The sequence below is a fragment of the Lepisosteus oculatus genome, chromosome 6 (genome assembly GCF_040954835.1).
Source record: "Lepisosteus oculatus isolate fLepOcu1 chromosome 6, fLepOcu1.hap2, whole genome shotgun sequence".
Classification (NCBI taxonomy): Eukaryota; Metazoa; Chordata; class Actinopteri; order Semionotiformes; family Lepisosteidae; genus Lepisosteus; species Lepisosteus oculatus.
The window spans coordinates 44,058,660-44,081,924 of NC_090701.1; the positions used below are offsets into that span (position 1 = coordinate 44,058,660).

The 23,265-nt window shown below is 53.1% G+C and overlaps 1 protein-coding gene across 1 annotated transcript; it reads right to left on the bottom strand.

Annotated features, from left to right (window-relative positions):
• Positions 1-1,359: 1,359 nt before the first annotated feature.
• Positions 1,360-21,566, bottom strand: LOC138239437 (uncharacterized). Its single transcript, XM_069191406.1, has 11 exons — positions 21,462-21,566; positions 21,155-21,279; positions 18,602-18,708; positions 13,230-13,341; positions 11,650-11,839; positions 11,427-11,495; positions 9,953-10,539; positions 8,960-9,545; positions 6,780-7,152; positions 5,770-6,027; positions 1,360-1,931 (listed from the first exon to the last, which is right to left on the bottom strand). The coding sequence occupies exons 2-11, from the start codon at positions 21,241-21,243 to the stop codon at positions 1,693-1,695; spliced, it is 2,610 nt and encodes an 869-aa protein (XP_069047507.1). The 5' UTR covers positions 21,244-21,279; positions 21,462-21,566; the 3' UTR covers positions 1,360-1,692.
• Between the last annotated feature and the right edge of the window lie 1,699 nt (positions 21,567-23,265).

Sequence of the window (23,265 nt, forward strand, 5' to 3'; positions counted from 1 at the left end):
ACTCGGCAGAGACACGTCTTTCCCAGAGTTGATCTGGATGATGAAATTGTAGCCGAAGCTGATCTGCCTGCTGCAGAGCACGAGACGTTCAGTAGGAGTTCCTCCGGGCAGAGCACTGGGCACCACCGCGGTCACTTCAACACCTCGCCGACTCGCCCTCGGAGCGCGTCCTCATTGCTGCAGCGGAAGAAACGTCGCCCAACATCTCGGCGTCTGTAGCGACACAGCTCCTGTTCGGCGGCGGTTCCGGCCGGTCCAGGTGGATCCAGTCTGAGAGATCGATCATCGCAAGCCCTTTCTCACCACGTTCGAATGAGAAGAGCCGCTCCGCCTGGACAGTGCCGCCTCCGGTACAGTTGACGCAGAGCACAGAGCAGTGGTGAGACCGGGGTGAAGATCCAGCACGTGGTTCTGTTGGGCTGAGGTCCCAACCCACCCGCAGTCCCGAGTCCCGAGTTCTGAAGGACTGAACTCATACAGCTGACTGTGGACTCAGAAACATTCAGAGGAGAAGGACTGAGCTCATACAGCTGACTGTGGACTCAGAAACATTCAGAGGAGAAGGACTGAGCTCATACAGCTGACTGTGGACTCAGAAACATTCAGGGGAGAAGGACTGAGCTCATACAGCTGACTGTGGACTCAGAAACATTCAGAGGAGAAGGACTGAGCTCATACAGCTGACTGTGGACTCAGAAACATTCAGGGGAGAAGGACTGAGCTCATACAGCTGACTGGACTCAGAAACATTCAGAGGAGAAGGACTGAGATCATACAGCTGACTGTGGACTCAGAAACATTCAGAGGAGAAGAACTGAGCTCATACAGCTGACTGTGGACTCAGAAACATTCAGGGGAGAAGGACTGAGCTCATACAGCTGACTGTGGACTCAGAAACATTCAGAGGAGAAGGACTGAGCTCATACAGCTGACTGTGGGCTCAGAAACATTCAGAGGAGAAGGACTGAGATCATACAGCTGACTGTGGACTCAGAAACATTCAGAGGAGAAGAACTGAGCTCATACAGCTGACTGTGGACTCAGAAACATTCAGGGGAGAAGGACTGAGCTCATACAGCTGACTGTGGGCTCAGAAACATTCAGAGGAGAAGGACTGAGCTCATACAGCTGACTGGACTCAGAAACATTCAGAGGAGAAGGACTGAGATCATACAGCTGACTGTGGACTCAGAAACATTCAGGGGAGAAGGACTGAGCTCATACAGCTGACTGTGGACTCAGAAACATTCAGAGGAGAAGGACTGAACTTAGGCATTGCAGCAATATTTCTGTCTGCAGTTCTACAGGTATAAAGACACAATGTTAACAAGACAAGGATACTGGACAGCAAACAGGACAAAATCTGTTTTTTTCTTTATTACAGCAAATGAAACAACATGAGTGTGCCATCTTTACAAAAATCAATAAATAATAACAAATAAATACTTTGTTCTATAAAAGTGTCCAGTTTAGTGAGATTCCAATAGAGGATTTCTCTCCCTCTCTCCCATCACTGTGAGGTTTTGGGGCTGATCTTCCACAGGTAAGTCTGTCCCTCTACTACCTCCCTTTCTCTCCTCTCTCGGCATCCTGTCTCCCTCTTCTTCCTCTCATCTCCCTCTGCTCCCCTCCTTCTCCCCTCCTCCCGTCTCCTGCCCTGCCTCTCTCCTCCTCTCCCTGCCCCCTGCAGTCTCAGCTCTTGAGGCCGCTCCTCTGTAAGTGCCTCTTGATCAGCTGGATGCGGTTGTGCACGTAGAACTTCACCGCTCTCCAGTCCCGGGAGTTGGCACCCAGCAGGGGGCAGTGTGCCAGGCAGCGCTCACACTCCGCCTTGGCCGGAACGCGGAGAAGACGGATATTCTTCTCCAGGTGCTCCTCCACTGCTCGCCTCTCTGCCTCTGACCATGGCCGTTTCAACACCCCTCTTTTCCCTGAGAGAGAAACAGAGAGACGAGTTAACACACTCCAGTACATTAACACTGCACTGAGAGAGAGGGGTTAATACAGTCCAGACACACTGACTGGACACTCCAGTACATTAACACTGCACTGAGAGAGAGGGGTTAATACAGTCCAGACACACTGACTGGACACTCCAGTACATTAACACTGCACTGAGAGAGAGGGGTTAATACAGTACAGACACACTGACTGGACACTACAGTACATTAACACTGCACTGAGAGAGAGGGGTTACTACAGACAGTGACTGACTGGACACTTCTTCATTAACAGTTTATGTATCAAATTCTTTAACTCACTTACTTGCTGTGGTTATTAAGGAAAAGTTGTGACATACTCGATTTAACTACATTTCCCATGAACACTTGGATTGTTCAAATTAAAAACAATAAACAACATATGACTGAACAAACGTAAGTACTTATACACAACCAAGGCTGGGTAGGACCTGCAGTACCCAGAGAAGCAGAACCTTGGATTTCTGAGAGATGTCGTTTTTGCAGGCACTTTCCAAGTTTTTTCCCCAGGCATTTCCTACCAGCTTTTCCCATGTTATTTTGGAATTCTCTGTTCCTTCGCCGATCGATTAGCTCCTTAATTATATACCCCCTCGAGTATGAACATTTGTTTTTCCTCAATAGTTTTTTTGCACTTTTTAGAATTCAGTGATATTAATTAATTTTTAATTAACTTCAAATAAATGATTACTGTTGTCAACAATGGTACTCTCATGATAGCTGTCTTACTCTAATATCAACTATGGTACCTATAAAGGAACAAGTAATAGGTTTATTCCATGCTGAAAAAAAGAAGAAAGAAAACACAACGTTTCGCCCGTGGAGCCTTCTTCAGGTGTGAGGAGAAGGCTCCACGGCTGAAACGTTGTGTTTTCTTTCTTCTTTTTTTTCAGCATGGAATAAACCTATTACTTGTTCCCTTGCAGCCTACGAATGCTGACGCAGCTACCCACCTGAACTACTATGGTACCTATAGATGTGTTTGTCTTAAATAAATAGTATTTTAATTACATCTATTTTTTATGTTTGAATTACTCAAAAAAGGAATATTACCTCATTTGCTTAACTTGATGAAAAGTTTCATTTTAAATGTGACTTTCGGGACAGTACCAAAGCAGGTTTTTTTTTCCGCTATTTCATATTTAACAGATGTTTCATCTAAGTTCCTCTTTAGATACAACCAAAATAAAAATGGGTCAAGGGAATATCGTATCAAATTTGCGCATTTGCATTGATTTCCCTGCCCCCATGCAAAACACAGCCAGCAGTTGAATTGCGCAAGAGGTGTCTTTACCCTGCAAACCGACCTGTTGTTGTGTTTTGGCAACGGACAACAGGTCAGTGGGCTGCAGCTGCCGTCTCTGCAGGGGGAATTAAGAGGGAATTAACGCAATATGATGAACGATCGGTGGATTCCTTTCAGCGCTCTTATCCATATCATTTTTTTTCGAAACACTTCTTGTTGGTTTGGTTTCACTTCCTCTGCAATCCATTACAACATCAGTGGTTCTCATTTTGTGTTGTTTAGATATACTATATATATTTTATATAATGTTTCTTTTCAGCGGAATGGAAATTGAAACTTCAGGATAAAAAAAAACATTTAATTTCGCTCATTGAACTAAATGCATGAAGTAAGAAGCTACATTTCCCAATATCCCACAGGTTCAGGCATCCAATCAGAGTGAGGCACAGACTGGTCTGTGGTGAATGTCTTGCCTGCCAAGCTGGAGGTCTGGGTTCGATTCCCGGCTCATGCACAAGTTGTTCTTTCTTTAACAAATTGCTCCTTGGAGATTAAAAAAACACTCGATAGTAATAAAATAGATATAATAAATAATATGTATACTAAACTGACATTTCTGTTCATTTTAATGTTAATTTGAAAAATCACAGTATGTTGTAAATTAAATGTAAAAATATTGAATTAATATTAATAATAAATGTAGTAATGACTAAATAATAAATACAATGAATCACTATTAAAAATGTAACGGGTTTGAAAAATGTAATACAATTTACCCGAATTTCATGTAATTTAACACAATATCTGGTTTATTTTTTTAAGGCCACTAATAATAATAATAATAATAATAATAATGTTTCTTTATTAGCCCTATACAATTTCTTGCATTAGGAATTTGTCTTTTCGCATACCCCAGCTTTTCTCCATGGAGACACAGACACACAGACAGGGAGAGAAGCTTGGGGTCAGAGCCCAGGGTCTGCCATTGGACGGCGCCCCTAGTATTTGCCCCCTTCCTGATTTCCTCTATTATTGCATATTTGTCACACTGTATGTTTTCAGATCTTTAGATGAAATCTAATACTAGATAAAGTGAACCTGAGTGAACAAAACACTTTTTTATTATCATTTCATTTATTTAATAAACAAAGTTATCCAACACCCATATCCCCTGTGTGAAAAAGTTACTGTCCCCTTACACTTAATAACTGGTTGTGCCACCTTTAGGTGCAGTGACTGAAACCACACACTTCTTCGAAACACTTTGTGCAGAACATCTGCAGCGCATCTTTGTGCTGGTAACCTGACCCTGATGGTGAGGGTGAAAGTAAGTGAGGTTTATATTGGGCAGGGCTTGCTGTAATCAAGGCTGACTGTGTTCAATCAGCTGACCCTAATTATCCCTTTAACTGGGGCAATTGCTTTTTCACACGGTGCCAGTTGGTGTTGGATAACTTTGTTAATTAAATAAATGAAATAAGTAAAGAGAAAAAAGTGTTATTTGTTCACTCAGGTTTCCGTTATCTAACATTAGATTTTGGTTGAAGACCTGAAAACATTCAGTGTCAAAACTCTGCAACAATAGAGGAAATCAGTTCGGCACTGTATAATACATTCTTAATTAAATAATGAGCAGTAATTTATAGGCCCTTACTATTTATTCTATATACTCTATTAAATTAACAAAACAATAATTCTGTTTTTAATAATTAGAGTTATACGATATAGTGACATCCACTATCTTATATGGAGTTGTGTGCAATCATTGTATTTAATGAAATAGTTTCTTGCTAGTAGTATGTGTACAGTATTATTAGCGCAGGAAAGCACTAATGTGTTAATATTAATACAGTCCTGATTTTTCTGACAACTACACACAGCTGCAGTTGTTTTAAGAATTCACTGCGCCACCTGGCAGTTCTTTCAGAGCAGTGCAGTCTTGCATCAGATGATTTAAAAAGAATAAAAATGTCATGACGGTGTCTATCGTGGTATAACGGGCGACACCTTGCACTTTCTCGATGGCTGCATTTGTACATGTAGCTGGGCGTGTTTCAGTGTGTTGCTGTTCAATGTGGAGTGGTACCTGTTTCCCTGAGATCTGGCTTCACCTGGTCTTGTCCAGATTGACCGTCAGTGCCAGCGTCTGACAGTACTGCTCTCTCTCGGCGTCTCTAGCCCTGTGCATTCTCTCCCCCCTCTCCCTCTCTCTAGTCCTGTCTCTCTCTCTCCCCTCTCCCTGTCTTTTGCACTCTCCAGTCCTGTCTCTCGCTCCCCTCTCCCTGTCTTTCCCACTCTCCAGTCCTGTCTCCCTTTCAATCTCCTCCTTCTGCATCTCTCCAGTCTCTCTCAATTCAATTTTCAATTCAATTCAAGATGCTTTATTGGCATGACCAATGAGTAATGACAGTGTTGCCAAAGCAAAACAAATACAATTAACATAAAACAAAAATCTACAGACATTTCTCTCTCTCTCTCTCCAGGCATGCGTCTCTCTCCTCCCCCTTCACCCTGCCTGTCTGTCTGTCTGTCTGTATCGCTCACCCTGTCTGGGCTGGGCTCCGGTCCTCTTGCTGCTGTTGCGGGCCGATGGGGACGGGGACGGGGACGTCATCTGGAGACTGGGGGGTGCCCTGGGGGGTCTCCTCTGTCTCTGTTGGCTCTGCGGGAGTGCTGCTGAGGGCAAAGGCTTCTGGGATGAGGAGCTCGACGCGCGCTTCTGTTTCCTGGTCACTTCTTCCTCTTCCTCCTCCTGCTCCTGCTCGTCCTCCGACAGCGCGTCCGCAGAGTTCTCCGACAGCACTGCGCGGAAAAGAACAGACAGAGGCGCAAAGTCAAAAGCATCTAAGCTGGCAAAGAAAGACAACAAACAAATCACACAGCAGGAGGCCACTCGCCCCATCTGACTCATCTGATCGTGAGTAGCTAATTGATGCGAACGTCTCACATCGCTGTTTCCTGAAGGAAACCAGGGTATCGGCTTTAATAACATGGCTGGGCAACGGATCTGCTGGGCGGGCAGTGTCGGGGCCCTTGAGGATGCTGGATACTGGGATCCAGCCCCCTCATCGTCTCGTAATCCCCTGTTCAGGCTCAGTGCTTCCCATTCCGTACCGACTCTATACTTGTGCTGTGTGTTAAACCTGGCTGATCGGTCACACCTGCTAGGACCTGACACAGCTCCAAATGTTTTCCTGGGATCTGACAAAGCTCCCATTGTTTTCCTGGGATTTGACTGAGCTCCCATTGTTTCCTTGGAATCTGACTGAGCTCTCATTGTTTTCCTGGGATCTGACTGAGCCTCAAATCTTTTCCTGGGATTTGACAGAGCTCCCCTTGTTTTCCTGGGAGCAGAGGACAGAGCTGGTCCTCTGGTCTGAATCTAGAATCGGCCTGATACTCTCTGACCTGACGACAGGAAAGAGGAGAGCAAAGGAACAGAAACAGACAGGCGGGGGGACCAGAAACCCAGGCTGACTCTCGGAAAGAGGCAGACCAGACCGTGGGACAGGAGGAAGTCTCGAGACTGATGGCTCGTCTGCGCGCACCCTTACCATCGAGCTCCAGGCAGATCTGCTCCAGGGTCATGCCCTTAAACATCAGCCCGTCCTTCTCTCCGGCCAGCACGACCCTGGCCACCCTTCCCATCAGCCCCGGGTCCTCCTGCAGCCGCGTGCAGTCCTGGGTCACGTGGTACTCCCTGCGCAGGTAGCCCTCCAGCCGGGAGCGCTGGGCCCGGCCGCAGAGGGAGAGCAGCTGGGACAGGATGGCCACCTGCCTGCGCAGCCGGGTGCAGGTGAGGCTCTGAGGCCGCCGCGCGCCGCAGCTCCTGGCCAGGAGGCGCAGCAGGTCGCCGCCACGCAGAGGGGTGGCCGCGCTGTGGAAGGGGCGCGCAAAGACATAGGGGTTGTCAGGGCTCACTCCCACCTGGACAACAAGAGAAATTTCAATCGATCCGTTAGGAAACTGATAAAACTCCCGACTGCCTAAAAACTAAAATATTTAATTATGTTTTCACTGGAACACACACAAAAATGTCTACATATACAAAAGTGATGTAAATATCAACCACACACTGAGACAGACCACGCCCCAATGTGAATATTAATCACTCAGACAGACCACACCCCTATCTGAATATTAATCACTCACAGATAGACCATGCCTTCATGTGAACACTAACCACGCCCACATACAGACCACACCCTGATGTGAATATTTATCACTCTCCAAGTCAGACGTCATGCAGGGAAAATTAAAAGGCCTCAGACAGACCACACCCTGATGGGAACATGAGCCACACCCAGAGACAGACCACAACTCAATGGGAAATTAACCACTCCCCGAGACAGACCTCGCCCCGATGGGAAATTAACCACACCCGGAGACCGACCTCGCCCCGATGGGAAATTAACCACACCCCGAGACAGACCTCGCCCCGATGGGAAATTAACCACACCCAGAGACAGACCTCGCCCCGATGGGAAATTAACCACTCCCCGAGACAGACCTCGCCCCGATGGGAAATTAACCACACCCGGAGACCGACCTCGCCCCGATGGGAAATTAACCACACCCCGAGACAGACCTCGCCCCGATGGGAAATTAACCACTCCCCGAGACAGACCTCGCCCCGATGGGAAACTAACCACACCCAGAGACAGACCTCGCCCCGATGGAAAATTAACCACACCCCGAGACAGACCTTGCCCCGATGGGAAATTAACCACACCCCGAGACAGACCTCGCCCCGATGGGAAATTAACCACTCCCCGAGACAGACCTCGCCCCGATGGGAAACTAACCACACCCAGAGACAGACCTCGCCCCGATGGGAAATTAACCACACCCCGAGACAGACCTCGCCCCGATGGGAAATTAACCACACCCCGAGACAGACCTCGTCCCGATGGGAAATTAACCACACCCCGAGACCGACCTCGCCCCGATGGGAAATTAACCACACCCCGAGACAGACCTCGCCCCGATGGGAAATTAACCCCTCCCCGAGACAGACCTCGCCCCGATGGGAAACTAACCACACCCAGAGACAGACCTCGCCCCGATGGAAAATTAACCACACCCCGAGACAGACCTTGCCCCGATGGGAAATTAACCACACCCCGAGACAGACCTCGCCCCGATGGGAAATTAACCACACCCCGAGACAGACCTCGCCCCGATGGGAAATTAACCACACCCCGAGACCGACCTCGCCCCGATGGGAAATTAACCACTCCCCGAGACAGACCTCGCCCCGATGGGAAATTAACCACTCCCCGAGACAGACCTCGCCCCGATGGGAAATTAACCACACCCCGAGACCGACCTCGCCCCGATGGGAAATTAACCACACCCCGAGACAGACCTCGCCCCGATGGGAAATTAACCACTCCCCGAGACAGACCTCGCCCCGATGGGAAATTAACCACACCCCGAGACAGACCTCGCCCCGATGGGAAATTAACCACTCCCCGAGACAGACCTCGCCCCGATGGGAAATTAACCACTCCCCGAGACAGACCTCGCCCCGATGGGAAATTAACCACACCCCGAGACAGACCTCGCCCCGATGGGAAATTAACCACTCCCCGAGACAGACCTCGCCCCGATGGGAAATTAACCACACCCCGAAACAGACTTCACCCCGATGGGAAATTAACCACACCCCGAGACAGACCACACCCTGATGGGGATAACTGCCACGCCTCGAAGAAGACAGCCCTGCCCTCACCTGGTCTCTGGTGCTCAGCAGCAGGTCCAGGCTGCTCTCCATCTCCGCAGTGAGCAGAAGCGGCACAACCTTCCCTCTCTTCCCCTGAACCTTGGCACGTGTCAGGTCACACAACACCTCCCTCTCGAAGGGCGACAGCGCCGCCTCTAAGGCCAGGTCCTCCTCCCTGCCAGCAGGGGGCGCAGCTGCCGCAGAGACGCCCAGCACCTTCCTGCGGCTGCGGTCACACAGCGGTCTCTCTCTGTCAAGGAGCGACAGTTCCTGTCCCATCGGCGCCTGCCGCTCCTCTGTGGCCTCGCTCTCCGCTCTCCGCCGCTGGCAGTAGGAGGACACCCGGAGCTTGGAGACCTCGCAGTCTCGGCGGCGGTTGAACAGGATGAGCAGCGCCAGGCTGCTGTGGCACAGGGAGCGCCAGGTCTCCGCCAGGCCAGTGGACAGGCGCTGCTGCGGGTCCAACAGGGCCTGACGGGCACGCTCCTGCCGCTGCTGCAGCTGGGCGTGTAGGGAGGAGAGGTCCGAGAGCAGGGGAAGGACGTGGGGTTTACTACCCTGAGGAGCACTGCAGAGAGAGGGGGAGGAGGGGGGGCTGGAAGACAGGAGAAAGGGGGGTGAACACGCTGACTGGACACTCCAGTACATTAACACTGCACTGAGAGAGAGGGGTTAATACAGTCCAGACACACTGACTGGACACTCCAGTACATTAACACTGCACTGAGAGAGAGGGATTAATACAGTCCAGACACACAGACTGGACACTCCAGTACATTAACACTGCACTGAGAGAGAGGGGTTAATGCAGTCCAGACACACTGACTGGACACTACAGGATATTAACACTGCACTGAGAGAGAGGGGTTAATACAGTCCAGACACACTGACTGGACACTCCAGTACATTAACACTGCACTGAGAGAGAGGGGTTAATACAGTACAGACACACTGACTGGACACTCCAGTACATTAACACTGCACTGAGAGAGGGGTTCTTACCTGCAGGGCTCCCCCAGATCCTTCAGGTCCGAGACTGCGTCACTTCGAGGGAGCACACTGGAGCTCGTCTGTCTGTCCTGGCCCTGTCCCCCCTCTTTGACAGACCTGCGCCCCGCTGCTGGCCGCTCCTCCTCCTGTTGCGGCTGCTCTTCCTCTCGCGCGGTGTACAGTGGCCCCCGCTGCCTGCTGCTGCTGCTGCTCCTCTGGTGCCGCCCCGGGGGCGTCGGCCCGCTCCAGCAGGGCCCGCACTCGGGGGGCGGAGGCGGTGGGGTGTGAGTGTCGCCCCGGTCTCTCAGCACCCAGTCCCGGGATCCCCTGGCACGCCCCGGCGCCCCCCGCGTCTCGCCCGCATGGGCGCGCTGCAGGTGCCGGGCGATCTTGCGAAAGCGGCGCCCACAGAACACGCAGCGGTGCCTCCTACTGGAGGGGGCCCGCCGCGCTGGGGCGGGCGGGGCGGGGGGGTCAGGCGTGTCCCCCGTGTCCTCGTCGTCGACGTCCGCCGCGCTGTGCTCCGAGTGGGACGTGGAGGAGGAGGGTGAGAGAGACCAGGAGGGCAGATACTGGGCCACTCCTCTCACCGGCCCGTCCTGCGTGGAGAGAGGACAGAGCCGGCTCAGGTGCGCCCTCTTCCCGGGACACCGCTGCGCCCATCTGCCAAGCCCTCAGCCAACACCCTCCCCGAACGAGTCCAGGCCACAGGGCCCGCGGCGAGCTCCGGGCCACTGAACCCACGGCGAGCTCCGGACCGCAGGACCCACAGTGAGGTCTGAACTGCTGAACCCACGGCGAGCTCCGGGCCACTGAACCCACGGCGAGCTCCGGGCCGCTGAACCCACGGCAAGCTCCGGACCGCAGGACCCACAGTGAGGTCTGAACTGCTGAACCCACGGCGAGCTCCGGGCCACTGAACCCATGGCGAGCCCCGGGCCGCTGAACCCACGGCAAGCTCCGGACCGCAGGACCCACAGTGAGGTCTGAACTGCTGAACCCACGGCGAGCTCCGGGCCACTGAACCCACGGCGAGCTCCGGGCCGCAGGACCTACAGTGAGGTCTGAACTGCTGAACCCGCAGCGAGCTCCGGGCCGCTGAACCCACGGCGAGCTCCGGGCCGCAGGACCCACGGCGAGCTCCGGGCCGCAGGACCTACAGTGAGGTCTGAACTGCTGAACCCACGGCGAGCTCCGGGCCGCAGGACCTACAGTGAGGTCTGAACTGCTGAACCCACGGCGAGCTCCGGGCCGCAGGACCCACGGCGAGCTCCGGGCCGCAGGACCCACGGCGAGCTCCGGGCCGCAGGACCCACAGTGAGGTCTGAACTGCTGAACCCGCAGCGCGGTCTTTGTTTAGCAAGGCCAGATTGTACCCAGAATGCCCAAACGCTGCAGGCAGGTGCCCAGTGTGGAGTTCGGTGAGGACAGCAGGACAGCCCTACTCTCATGAAGAGGCATATAACTTCATATATGTCTGACTCACCTTCTTCAGGTCATTGTCTAAGTCAGAACCACAGTCGTAGCCCACTGGAGAGACCATGCTGTGGAAATTCTGCAAATGACACAGTCTAATCAGCAAAAACGCATCAAGAACGAACACGGCACAGGTAACTCACAAGCCACACAGAGTCAACAGTACTGACATCACAGCCCACACCACAGCTCACTCACGAGACACACAGAGCCATCAGTACAGGAAGTCTCACCAGAGAGCTACTCCAGTCTCCCAGACCATAGTCCACGGTGATCTCCTCTCCCTTGGCAATGTCCCGTATAGCAAAAACACAAAGACGTGCCTGGCTCCCACAATGCACCTCTCGGACACGGCAATTGGGAGTGCGATACAGCCCTCCTTGAACCATCAAGCCCACATCCTCCTCTACCAGCTCTGGCACACTGTCAGAAAGATGGACAGGTTAACAACTGTCAGACAGGTTTAATACTGTCACATACAGAGACACAGACAGGCAGGTTCAATACTGTCACATACAGAGACACAGGCAGGCAGGTTCAATACTGTCACATACAGAGACACAGACAGGCAGGTTCAATACTGTCACATACAGAGACACAGGCAGGCAGGTTCAATACTGTCACATACAGAGACACAGGCAGGCAGGTTCAATACTGTCACATACAGAGACACAGACAGGCAGGTTCAATACTGTCACATACAGAGACACAGGCAGGCAGGTTCAATACTGTCACATACAGAGACACAGACAGGCAGGTTCAATACTGTCACATACAGAGACACAGACAGGCAGGTTCAATACTGTCACATACAGAGACACAGACAGGCAGGTTCAATACTGTCACATACAGAGACACAGACAGGCAGGTTCAATACTGTCACATACAGAGACACAGGCAGGCAGGTTCAATACTGTCACATACAGAGACACAGACAGGCAGGTTCAATACTGTCACATACAGAGACACAGACAGGCAGGTTCAATACTGTCACATACAGAGACACAGACAGGCAGGTTCAATACTGTCACATACAGAGACACAGACAGGCAGGTTTAATACTGTCACATACAGAGACACAGACAGGCAGGTTCAATACTGTCACATACAGAGACACAGACAGGCAGGTTCAATGCTGTCACATACAGAGACACAGACAGGCAGGTTCAATACTGTCACATACAGAGACACAGACAGGCAGGTTTAATACTGTCACATACAGAGACACAGACAGGCAGGTTCAATACTGTCACATACAGAGACACAGACAGGCAGGTTCAATACTGTCACATACAGAGACACAGACAGGCAGGTTCAATACTGTCACATACAGAGCCACAGACAGGCAGGTTCAATCCTGTCACATACAGAGACACAGACAGGCAGGTTCAATACTGTCACATACAGAGACACAGACAGGCAGGTTCAATACTGTCACATACAGAGACACAGACAGGCAGGTTCAATACTGTCACATACAGAGACACAGACAGGCAGGTTCAATACTGTCACATACAGAGACACAGACAGGCAGGTTCAATACTGTCACATACAGAGACACAGACAGGCAGGTTTAATACTGTCACATACACAGGCAGGTTTAATACTGTCACACACAGACAGGCAGGTTCAATACTGTCACATACACAGGCAGGTTTAATACTGTCACACACAGACAGGCAGGTTTAATACTGTCACACACAGACAGGCAGGTTTAATGTTTAATACATCACTCCACTCTGACACACGCTCTCTGTCCCTCCTCTTTCTGATCACTCCTCTCAGACACACTCTCTCTGCTCCTCCCTCTCACCACATATCGCTGCTCAGGGGGTCTGGCAGATAGTAGGGCAGCTCTCCAGGAGGGAGGGGGGTATCCTGCACCCCCACAGCCTCAGGGTATAGTCCCCTCACACACTGAGTACCTAAAGAGAGACGGAAGGGTTAACAAAGACTGGATGCTATTACAGATAGTACAGGAAGGGAGAGAGAGGGTGGCAGGGAGAGAGAGGGGGAGTGGGGGGGTGGCAGGGAGAGAGGAGGAAGGGGTGTGTGTCAGGGAGAGAGGAGGAAGGGGTGTGTGTCAGGGAGAGAGGAGGAAGGGGTGTGTGTCAGGGAGAGAGGAGGAAGGGGTGTGTGTCAGGGAGGGGTGTGTCAGGGAGAGAGGAGGAAGGGGTGTGTGTCAGGGAGAGAGGAGGAAGGGGTGTGTGTCAGGGAGAGAGGAGGAAGGGGTGTGTGTCAGGGAGAGAGGAGGAAGGGGTGTGTGTCAGGGAGAGAGGAGGAAGGGGTGTGTGTCAGGGAGAGAGGAGGAAGGGGTGTGTGTCAGGGAGAGAGGAGGAAGGGGTGTGTGTCAGGGAGAGAGGAGGAAGGGGTGTGTGTCAGGGAGAGAGGAGGAGGAAGGGGTGTGTGTCAGGGAGAGAGGAGGAAGGGGTGTGTGGCAGGGAGAGAGGAGGAAGGGGTGTGTGTCAGGGAGAGAGGAGGAAGGGGTGTGTGTCAGGGAGAGAGGAGGAAGGGGTGTGTGTCAGGGAGAGAGGAGGAAGGGGTGTGTGTCAGGGAGAGAGGAGGAGGAAGGGGTGTGTGTCAGGGAGAGAGGAGGAAGGGGTGTGTGTCAGGGAGAGAGGAGGAAGGGGTGTGTGTCAGGGAGAGAGGAGGAGGAAGGGGTGTGTGTCAGGGAGAGAGGAGGAAGGGGTGTGTGTCAGGGAGAGAGGAGGAAGGGGTGTGTGTCAGGGAGAGAGGAGGAAGGGGTGTGTGTCAGGGAAGTGTGTGTCAGGGAGAGAGGAGGAAGGGGTGTGTGTCAGGGAGGGGGGGGTGTCAGGGAGAGAGGAGGAAGGGGTGTGTGTCAGGGAGAGAGGAGGAAGGGGTGTGTATCAGGGAGAGAGGAGGAAGGGGTGTGTGTCAGGGAGAGAGGAGGAAGGGGTGTGTGTCAGGGAGAGAGGAGGAAGGGGTGTGTGGCAGGGAGAGAGGAGGAAGGGGTGTGTGTCAGGGAGGGGTGTGTGTCAGGGAGAGAGGAGGAAGGGGTGTGTGTCAGGGAGAGAGGAGGAAGGGGTGTGTGTCAGGGAGAGAGGAGGAAGGGGTGTGTGTCAGGGAGAGAGGAGGAAGGGGTGTGTGTCAGGGAGAGAGGAGGAAGGGGTGTGTATCAGGGAGAGAGGAGGAAGGGGTGTGTGTCAGGGAGAGAGGAGGAAGGGGTGTGTGTCAGGGAGGGGTGTGTCAGGGAGAGAGGAGGAAGGGGTGTGTGTCAGGGAGAGAGGAGGAAGGGGTGTGTGTCAGGGAGAGAGGAGGAAGGGGTGTGTATCAGGGAGAGAGGAGGAAGGGGTGTGTATCAGGGAGAGAGGAGGAAGGGGTGTGTGTCAGGGAGAGAGGAGGAAGGGGTGTGTGTCAGGGAGAGAGGAGGAAGGGGTGTGTGTCAGGGAGGGGTGTGTGTCAGGGAGAGAGGAGGAAGGGGTGTGTGTCAGGGAGGGGTGTGTGTCAGGGAGAGAGGAGGAAGGGGTGTGTGTCAGGGAGAGAGGAGGAAGGGGTGTGTGGCAGGGAGAGAGGAGGAAGGGGTGTGTGTCAGGGAGGGGGGTGTGTCAGGGAGAGAGGAGGAAGGGGTGTGTGTCAGGGAGGGGTGTGTCAGGGAGAGAGGAGGAAGGGGTGTGTGTCAGGGAAGGGTGTGTGTCAGGGAGAGAGGAGGAAGGGGTGTGTGTCAGGGAGAGAGGAGGAAGGGGTGTGTGGCAGGGAGAGAGGAGGAAGGGGTGTGTGTCAGGGAGGGGGGTGTGTCAGGGAGAGAGGAGGAAGGGGTGTGTGTCAGGGAGGGGTGTGTGTCAGGGAGAGAGGAGGAAGGGGTGTGTGTCAGGGAGAGAGGAGGAAGGGGTGTGTGTCAGGGAGAGAGGAGGAAGGGGTGTGTGTCAGGGAGGGGTGTGTGTCAGGGAGAGAGGAGGAAGGGGTGTGTGTCAGGGAGAGAGGAGGAAGGGGTGTGTGTCAGGGAGAGAGGAGGAAGGGGTGTGTGTCAGGGAGGGGTGTGTGTCAGGGAGAGAGGAGGAAGGGGTGTGTGTCAGGGAGGGGTGTGTGTCAGGGAGAGAGGAGGAAGGGGTGTGTGTCAGGGAGAGAGGAGGAGGAAGGGGTGTGTGTCAGGGAGGGGTGTGTGTCAGGGAGAGAGGAGGAAGGGGTGTGTGTCAGGGAGAGAGGAGGAGGAAGGGGTGTGTGTCAGGGAGAGAGGAGGAAGGGGTGTGTGTCAGGGAGGGGTGTGTGTCAGGGAGAGAGGAGGAAGGGGTGTGTGTCAGGGAGAGAGGAGGAGGAAGGGGTGTGTGTCAGGGAGGGGTGTGTGTCAGGGAGAGAGGAGGAAGGGGTGTGTGTCAGGGAGAGAGGAGGAGGAAGGGGTGTGTGTCAGGGAGAGAGGAGGAAGGGGTGTGTGTCAGGGAGAGAGGAGGAAGGGGTGTGTGTCAGGGAGGGGTGTGTGTCAGGGAGAGAGGAGGAAGGGGTGTGTGTCAGGGAGAGAGGAGGAAGGGGTGTGTGTCAGGGAGAGAGGAGGAAGGGGTGTGTGTCAGGGAGGGGTGTGTGTCAGGGAGAGAGGAGGAAGGGGTGTGTGTCAGGGAGGGGTGTGTGTCAGGGAGAGAGGAGGAGGAAGGGGTGTGTGTCAGGGAGAGAGGAGGAGGAAGGGGTGTGTGTCAGGGAGAGAGGAGGAGGAAGGGGTGTGTGTCAGGGAGAGAGGAGGAAGGGGTGTGTGTCAGGGAGAGAGGAGGAAGGGGTGTGTGTCAGGGAGAGAGGAGGAAGGGGTGTGTGTCAGGGAGGGGTGTGTGTCAGGGAGAGAGGAGGAAGGGGTGTGTGTCAGGGAGAGAGGAGGAAGGGGTGTGTGTCAGGGAGAGAGGAGGAGGAAGGGGTGTGTGTCAGGGAGAGAGGAGGAGGAAGGGGTGTGTGTCAGGGAGAGAGGAGGAAGGGGTGTGTGTCAGGGAGGGGTGTGTGTCAGGGAGAGAGGAGGAAGGGGTGTGTGTCAGGGAGAGAGGAGGAAGGGGTGTGTGTCAGGGAGAGAGGAGGAAGGGGTGTGTGTCAGGGAGGGGTGTGTGTCAGGGAGAGAGGAGGAAGGGGTGTGTGTCAGGGAGAGAGGAGGAGGAAGGGGTGTGTGTCAGGGAGAGAGGAGGAAGGGGTGTGTGTCAGGGAGGGGTGTGTGTCAGGGAGAGAGGAGGAAGGGGTGTGTGTCAGGGAGGGGTGTGTGTCAGGGAGAGAGGAGGAAGGGGTGTGTGTCAGGGAGAGAGGGAAGGGGTGTGTGTCAGGGAGGGGTGTGTGTCAGGGAGAGGAGGAAGGGGTGTGTGTCAGGGAGAGAGGAGGAAGGGGTGTGTGTCAGGGAGGGGTGTGTGTCAGGGAGAGAGGAGGAAGGGGTGTGTGTCAGGGAGGGGGGTGTGTCAGGGAGAGAGGAGGAAGGGGTGTGTGTCAGGGAGAGAGGGAAGGGGTGTGTGTCAGGGAGAGAGGAGGAAGGGGTGTGTGTCAGGGAGAGAGGAGGAAGGGATGTGTGTCAGGGAGAGAGGAGGAGGAAGGGGTGTGTGTCAGGGAGGGGTGTGTGTCAAGGACAGAGGAGGAAGGGGTGTGTGTCAGGGAGGGGTGTGTGTCAGGGAGAGAGGAGGAGGAAGGGGTGTGTATCAGGGAGAGAGGAGGAAGGGGTGTGTGTCAGGGAGGGGTGTGTGTCAGGGAGAGAGGAGGAGGAAGGGGTGTGTGTCAGGGAGAGAGGAGGAAGGGGTGTGTGTCAGGGAGGGGTGTGTGTCAGGGAGAGAGGAGGAAGGGGTGTGTGTCAGGGAGAGAGGAGGAAGGGGTGTGTGTCAGGGAGGGGTGTGTGTCAGGGAGAGAGGAGGAAGGGGTGTGTGTCAGGGAGAGAGGAGGAAGGGGTGTGTATCAGGGAGAGAGGAGGAAGGGGTGTGTGTCAGGGAGAGAGGAGGAAGGGGTGTGTGTCAGGGAGAGAGGAGGAAGGGGTGTGTGTCAGGGAGGGGTGTGTGTCAGGGAGAGAGGAGGAAGGGGTGTGTGTCAGGGAGAGAGGAGGAAGGGGTGTGTGTCAGGGAGAGAGGAGGAAGGGGTGTGTGTCAGGGAAGTGTGTGTCAGGGAGAGAGGAGGAAGGGGTGTGTGTCAGGGAAGTGTGTGTCAGGGAGAGAGGAGGAAGGGGTGTGTGTCAGGGAGAGAGGAGGAAGGGGTGTGTGTCAGGGAGAGAGGAGGAAGGGGTGTGTGTCAGGGAGGGGTGTGTGTCAGGGAGAGAGGAGGAAGGGGTGTGTGTCAGGGAGAGAGGAGGAAGGGGTGTGTGTCAGGGAGAGAGGAGGAAGGGGTGTGTGTCAGGGAGAGAGGAGGAAGGGGTGTGTGTCAGGGAGAGAGGAGGAAGGGGTGTGTGTCAGGGAGAGAGGAGGAAGGGGTGTGTGTCAGGGAGGGGTGTGTGTCAGGGAGAGAGGAGGAGGAAGGGGTGTGTGTCAGGGAGAGAGGAGGAAGGGGTGTGTGTCAGGGAGGGGGGTGTGTCAGGGAGAGAGGAGGAGGAAGGGGTGTGTGTCAGGGAGGGGTGTGTCAGGGAGAGAGGAGGAAGGGGTGTGTGTCAGGGAGGGGTGTGTGTCAGGGAGAGAGGAGGAAGGGGTGTGTGTCAGGGAGAGAGGAGGAAGGGGTGTGTATCAGGGAGAGAGGAGGAAGGGGTGTGTGTCAGGGAGAGAGGAGGAAGGGGTGTGTGTCAGGGAGGGGTGTGTGTCAGGGAGAGAGGAGGAAGGGGTGTGTGTCAGGGAGAGAGGAGGAAGGGGTGTGTGTCAGGGAGAGAGGAGGAAGGGGTGTGTGTCAGGGAGGGGTGTGTGTCAGGGAGAGAGGAGGAAGGGGTGTGTGTCAGGGAGAGAGGAGGAAGGGGTGTGTGTCAGGGAGGGGTGTGTGTCAGGGAGAGAGGAGGAAGGGGTGTGTGTCAGGGAGGGGGGTGTGTCAGGGAGAGAGGAGGAGGAAGGGGTGTGTGTCAGGGAGAGAGGAGGAGGAAGGGGTGTGTGTCAGGGAGGGGTGTGTCAGGGAGAGAGGAGGAAGGGGTGTGTGTCAGGGAGGGGTGTGTGTCAGGGAGAGAGGAGGAAGGGGTGTGTGTCAGGGAGGGGGGTGTGTCAGGGAGAGAGGAGGAAGGGGTGTGTGTCAGGGAGGGGGGTGTGTCAGGGAGAGAGGAGGAAGGGGTGTGTGTCAGGGAGAGAGGTAGAGAGGGGGTGTCGGAGACAATATTACTGGAATACGCGTCGCTGTGTTCAGACAGGCTGTCTTCATCCTCAGTGATGAGTCTCTCTGGCACCTTCATAGGAATCCCCTTCCTCTGTTTCCTCACAGAGAGACACCTGAAACAGACCCATTACCCTCAGCAATTATATATCTATCCATAGCAAACTATACAGCAGTGCCTGTCTCTCTATTTCTACAGTAACTATACAGCAGTACCCGTCTCTGTCTCTCTCTCCAGTAACTATATAGCAGAGCCAGTCTCTCTCAATTCAATTCAAGGTGCTTTATTAGCATGAGCGATGGGTACAATCAGTGTTTTCAAAGCAAATAAAAATAAAAGAATGTAATTAACATGGAACAAAGAAAATAAAAGTAAAATAAAATCTACAGACATATTACAGACATTTACAACAAAGACATATCGTAAAATATTTACATATACTGTAGACAGATGGAGCATTATTGGGAGACAGACTCAGTGTTCCTCGTGACAGGAGATCACATACTGGGCTGCCAGTTCAACTGAGTTCCCTCCTCCCTCTCCCAGTAGAATTGGGACCCGTTGTGATTCTGACAGTGTGGAAGTGCTGGGATTAGATTTGTAAATTTGGTGAAGAATGTTTCTCTAATCCCAGAGTATCTGTCACAGTGCAGTAGGAAGTGCACCTCTGTCTCTGTTTCTCCCCGCTGGCAGTGGGAGCACAGCCTGTCCTCTCTGGACAGCCAGTTTCTATGGCCAGGCTGTGGTCACTGAGCCTGTCCTCTCTGGACAGCCAGGTCTGTCTGTGTCCAGTTTCTATGGCCAGGCTGTGGTCTCTGAGCCTGTCCTCTCTGGACAGCCAGGTCTGTCAGTGTCTAGTTTCTATGGCCAGGCTGTGGTCACTGAGCCTGTCCTCTCTGGACAGCCAGGTCTGTCTGTGTCTAGTTTCTATGGCCAGGCTGTGGTCACTGAGCCTGTACTTCCTCAGGGTCTGTTTCTTTTCCCTCTTTCTTATCTTGGTCAACTAGTGTGTATTGTCTGTTTAGGGTTCTGTAGCATTCCAGTCTATGTTGTGTTTGTGTGTGTGTGTTTTGGGCTCAGCTCTTGGCCAGCAGGGCTTTGTGGCTCGGGCCAGTGAGCCTCAGGACCAGTTTCAATGGGACATTTGTCCCATTGAGTGTAATCCTGGTCTGTGAGGTGACCCCACACTCCACTGCCGTATAGGGTAATGGGTTGGATTACACTTTCAAATATTTGGAGCCAGATTCTTGTTGGTGGGTTGATGGTGAAAAGCCTCCTTTATTGTGTAGAAAGCCCTAAGTGCCTTCTCCCTCAGTGCCTTCACTGCCAGGTCAAAACTCCCAGATGAGCTGATAGTGAGACTGAGGTATGTGTAGCTGTCTGTCCGTCTCTCTCTGACACACACACACACACACACTCCCTGTCCGTCTGTCAGTCTCTCTCTGACACACACACACTCCCTGTCCGTCTGTCCGTCTCTCTGACACACACACACACACTCCCTGTCCGTCTGTCCGTCTCTCTGACACACACACACACACTCCCTGTCCGTCTGTCCGTCTCTCTGACACACACACACACACACTCCCTGTCCGTCTGTCCGTCTCTCTGACACACACACACACACTCCCTGTCCGTCTGTCTGTCTCTCTGACACACACACACACACTCCCTGTCCGTCTGTCTGTCTCTCTGACACACACACACACACACACACACACACTCCCTTTCGGTCTGTCCGTCTCTCTCTGACACACACACACACACACACACTCCGTCCGTCTCTCTGACACACACACACACAAGCTTCCTGTCCGTCTGTCCGTCTCTCTGACACACACACTCCCTGTCCGTCTCCCTCTGACTGACACACACACACTCCGTCCGTCTGTCCGTCTCTCTGACACACACACACACACTCCCTTTCGGTCTGTCCGTCTCTCTCTGACACACACACACACACACACTCCCTGTCCGTCTGTCCGTCTCTCTCTGACACACACACACACACACTCCCTGTCCGTCTCTCTCTGACACACACACAAGCTTCCTGTCCGTCTGTCCGTCTCTCTGACACACACACAAGCTTCCTGTCCGTCTGTCCGTCTCTCTGACACACACACACTCCCTGTCCGTCTGTCCGTCTCTCTCTGACACACACACACTCCCTGTCCGTCTGTCCGTCTCTCTCTGACACACACACACTCCCTGTCCGTCTGTCCGTCTCTCTCTGACACACACACACACCCTGTCCGTCTGTCTGTCTTCCTCTGACACACACACACACACTCCCTGTCCGTCTGTCCGTCTCCCTCTGACTGACACACACACACTCCGTCCGTCTGTCCGTCTCCCTCTGACTGACACACACACACTCCGTCCGTCTGTCCGTCTCCCACTGACTAACTGACACACACACACAGTTTGTCCGTCTCCCTCTGACACACACACACACACTCCCTGTTCGTCTCCGTCCTCTCGATACTGCTTGACCAGAGAAGCCCTCTCTCTCCCTGTCTGTGAAGCCCAGGACCACATGGCAGACAGGACCCGCTCCTCACCTCCGTGGCGGGGGCTTAGTAGCCTCGCCGTCGCTGTCCAGGGTTGGTGGTTCTCGATACTCGAGCAGGGACCCTGCCGCCTCCGCCATCTTGGCTCCCCGTCCGGCCGCAAAAGGGACACACTACTGCGGAACACATCAGGGGGACAAGGAAACATAACACCGTAAAATCTCCCTTCGGACCTCTAAGTATCAGTTCATGTCAAAAGATTTTCAATTTTGTTTACAATATAACTATCTTATTCATGTTTTCTCCATATCGATATGTTCTTTCACGCTTACATTCAGTTACGTTTAGCAAGTCTCACCTCTGCCATAATTGGTATCGCTCACAGGGAGGCGGATCTCCTGTCGGGTTGAACCACGTCGCAGAAAGAGAGGGGATGATCAAACATTTTCAGACTTTTTTTCTTACTTTATTTTTCTGTTTCAAAATATGTATACAGCACTATAAAATTAAATAAAATTATATATTTGCATTTACCGCTGTCCAGATGCTGCGAACTACTACACAGCTTGTAACCATAGCAACCACCCACCTCTATGATTTCATCCGCAGTAGTCTGGACCCACCCGTGAAGCAGTGAAGGTGCGAGCATCACTTAACACGTGATTCATACTGTGCGCTGTGCGTGTCTGGTTGTGTTTGTCAGTTGAATATGTTAATATTATTAATACCGTGACAATTACAGAAAAGTTCTACTGTACAATCATGCTTCTTATTAATGTTGACAAAACCAAAGAACTGGCTACTTGTGACAGTAATACGTCAGATTTCCAACCTCTCTCCCACGGCCGGCGCAACCCATACTTGGCCCTTGAACTTGAAACTGTAGTAACTAGTTACTTTCAAAGTGAAAAACATGGGCCTACCTTACATCTTGACAAATTTAGCGGTGATATCCCTGAAATCCACCTGCCTTGCGGTGCTGTTCTCTATAGACAGCAAAGCCAGAGCTGACAGTCTTTCCTGCGACATGGTGGACCTTAGATATGTTTTGATCCATTTCAGTTTGCTAAACGAGCGTTCAGCACTGGCGACAGCAACTGGACTTGTTGAAAACACTCGACATGCTTTCGCTGTGTTTGGAAACGCAGATTTCATATCTTTGTTTACCAAATACTGCAGTACTTCAGACGGAGAGTTGACTTTATTGGGGAGCAGATGAGACAAACTTTACTTCAGTTGCTAAATCTCCGCCATGAATGTCTCCTAAAAACAAGGCAAGTTCGTTGCTTCAGTTGAATTATCTCCAGTATTTTTAATAATAATAATAATTGCTTACACTTATATAGCGCTTTTCTGGAAACTCCACTCAAAGCGCTTTACAGGTAATGGGGATCCCCTCCACCACCACCAGAGTGCAGCCCCACCTGGATGATGCGACGGCAGCCATAGTGCACCAGTACTCTCACCACACGCCAGCTCTCAGTGGGGAGGAGAGCAGAGTAATGAAGCCAATTTATAGAGGGGGATTATTAGGAGGCCATGATTGGTAAAGGTCAATGGGAAATTTGGCCAGGATGCCGGGGTTACACCCCTACTCTTTTCGAGAAACACCCTGGGATTTTTAATGACCACAGAGAGTCAGGACCTGGGTTTTACGTCTCATCCGAAGGACAGCGCCTGTTTACAGTACAGTGTCCCCGTCACTATACTGGGGCATTAGGACCCACATGGACCGCAGGGTGAGCGCCCCCTGCTGGGCCCATTAACACCTCTTCCAGCAGCAACCTTATCTTTCCCAGGTGGTCTCCCATCCAGGTACTGACCAGGCTCACACCTGCTGAGCTTCAGTGGGCTGCCAGCTGGGAGTTGCAAGGTGATCTGGCTGCTGATTACAGTAATGACAGACCATCACACAGACAATAGATACAAACAGGGCAGTAGGTACATGCCTGGTGTGCACGCTTGCAGAGGGCTGTGAACCAGAAGGTTGCACAGATTCGGGGCTCAGCTATACGAGCAGACTTGAAAGAGGGTTCCGGAGGCAGGCGTCCTGAATACACACACAGCTTCGCTGATCCCCAGTCCCACTGTGCAACTCTTGCCACACGCTGCTCCAGCGACAGCCAGGCCTACTGTACGACTGAACACCGCGCGTGCCCCAG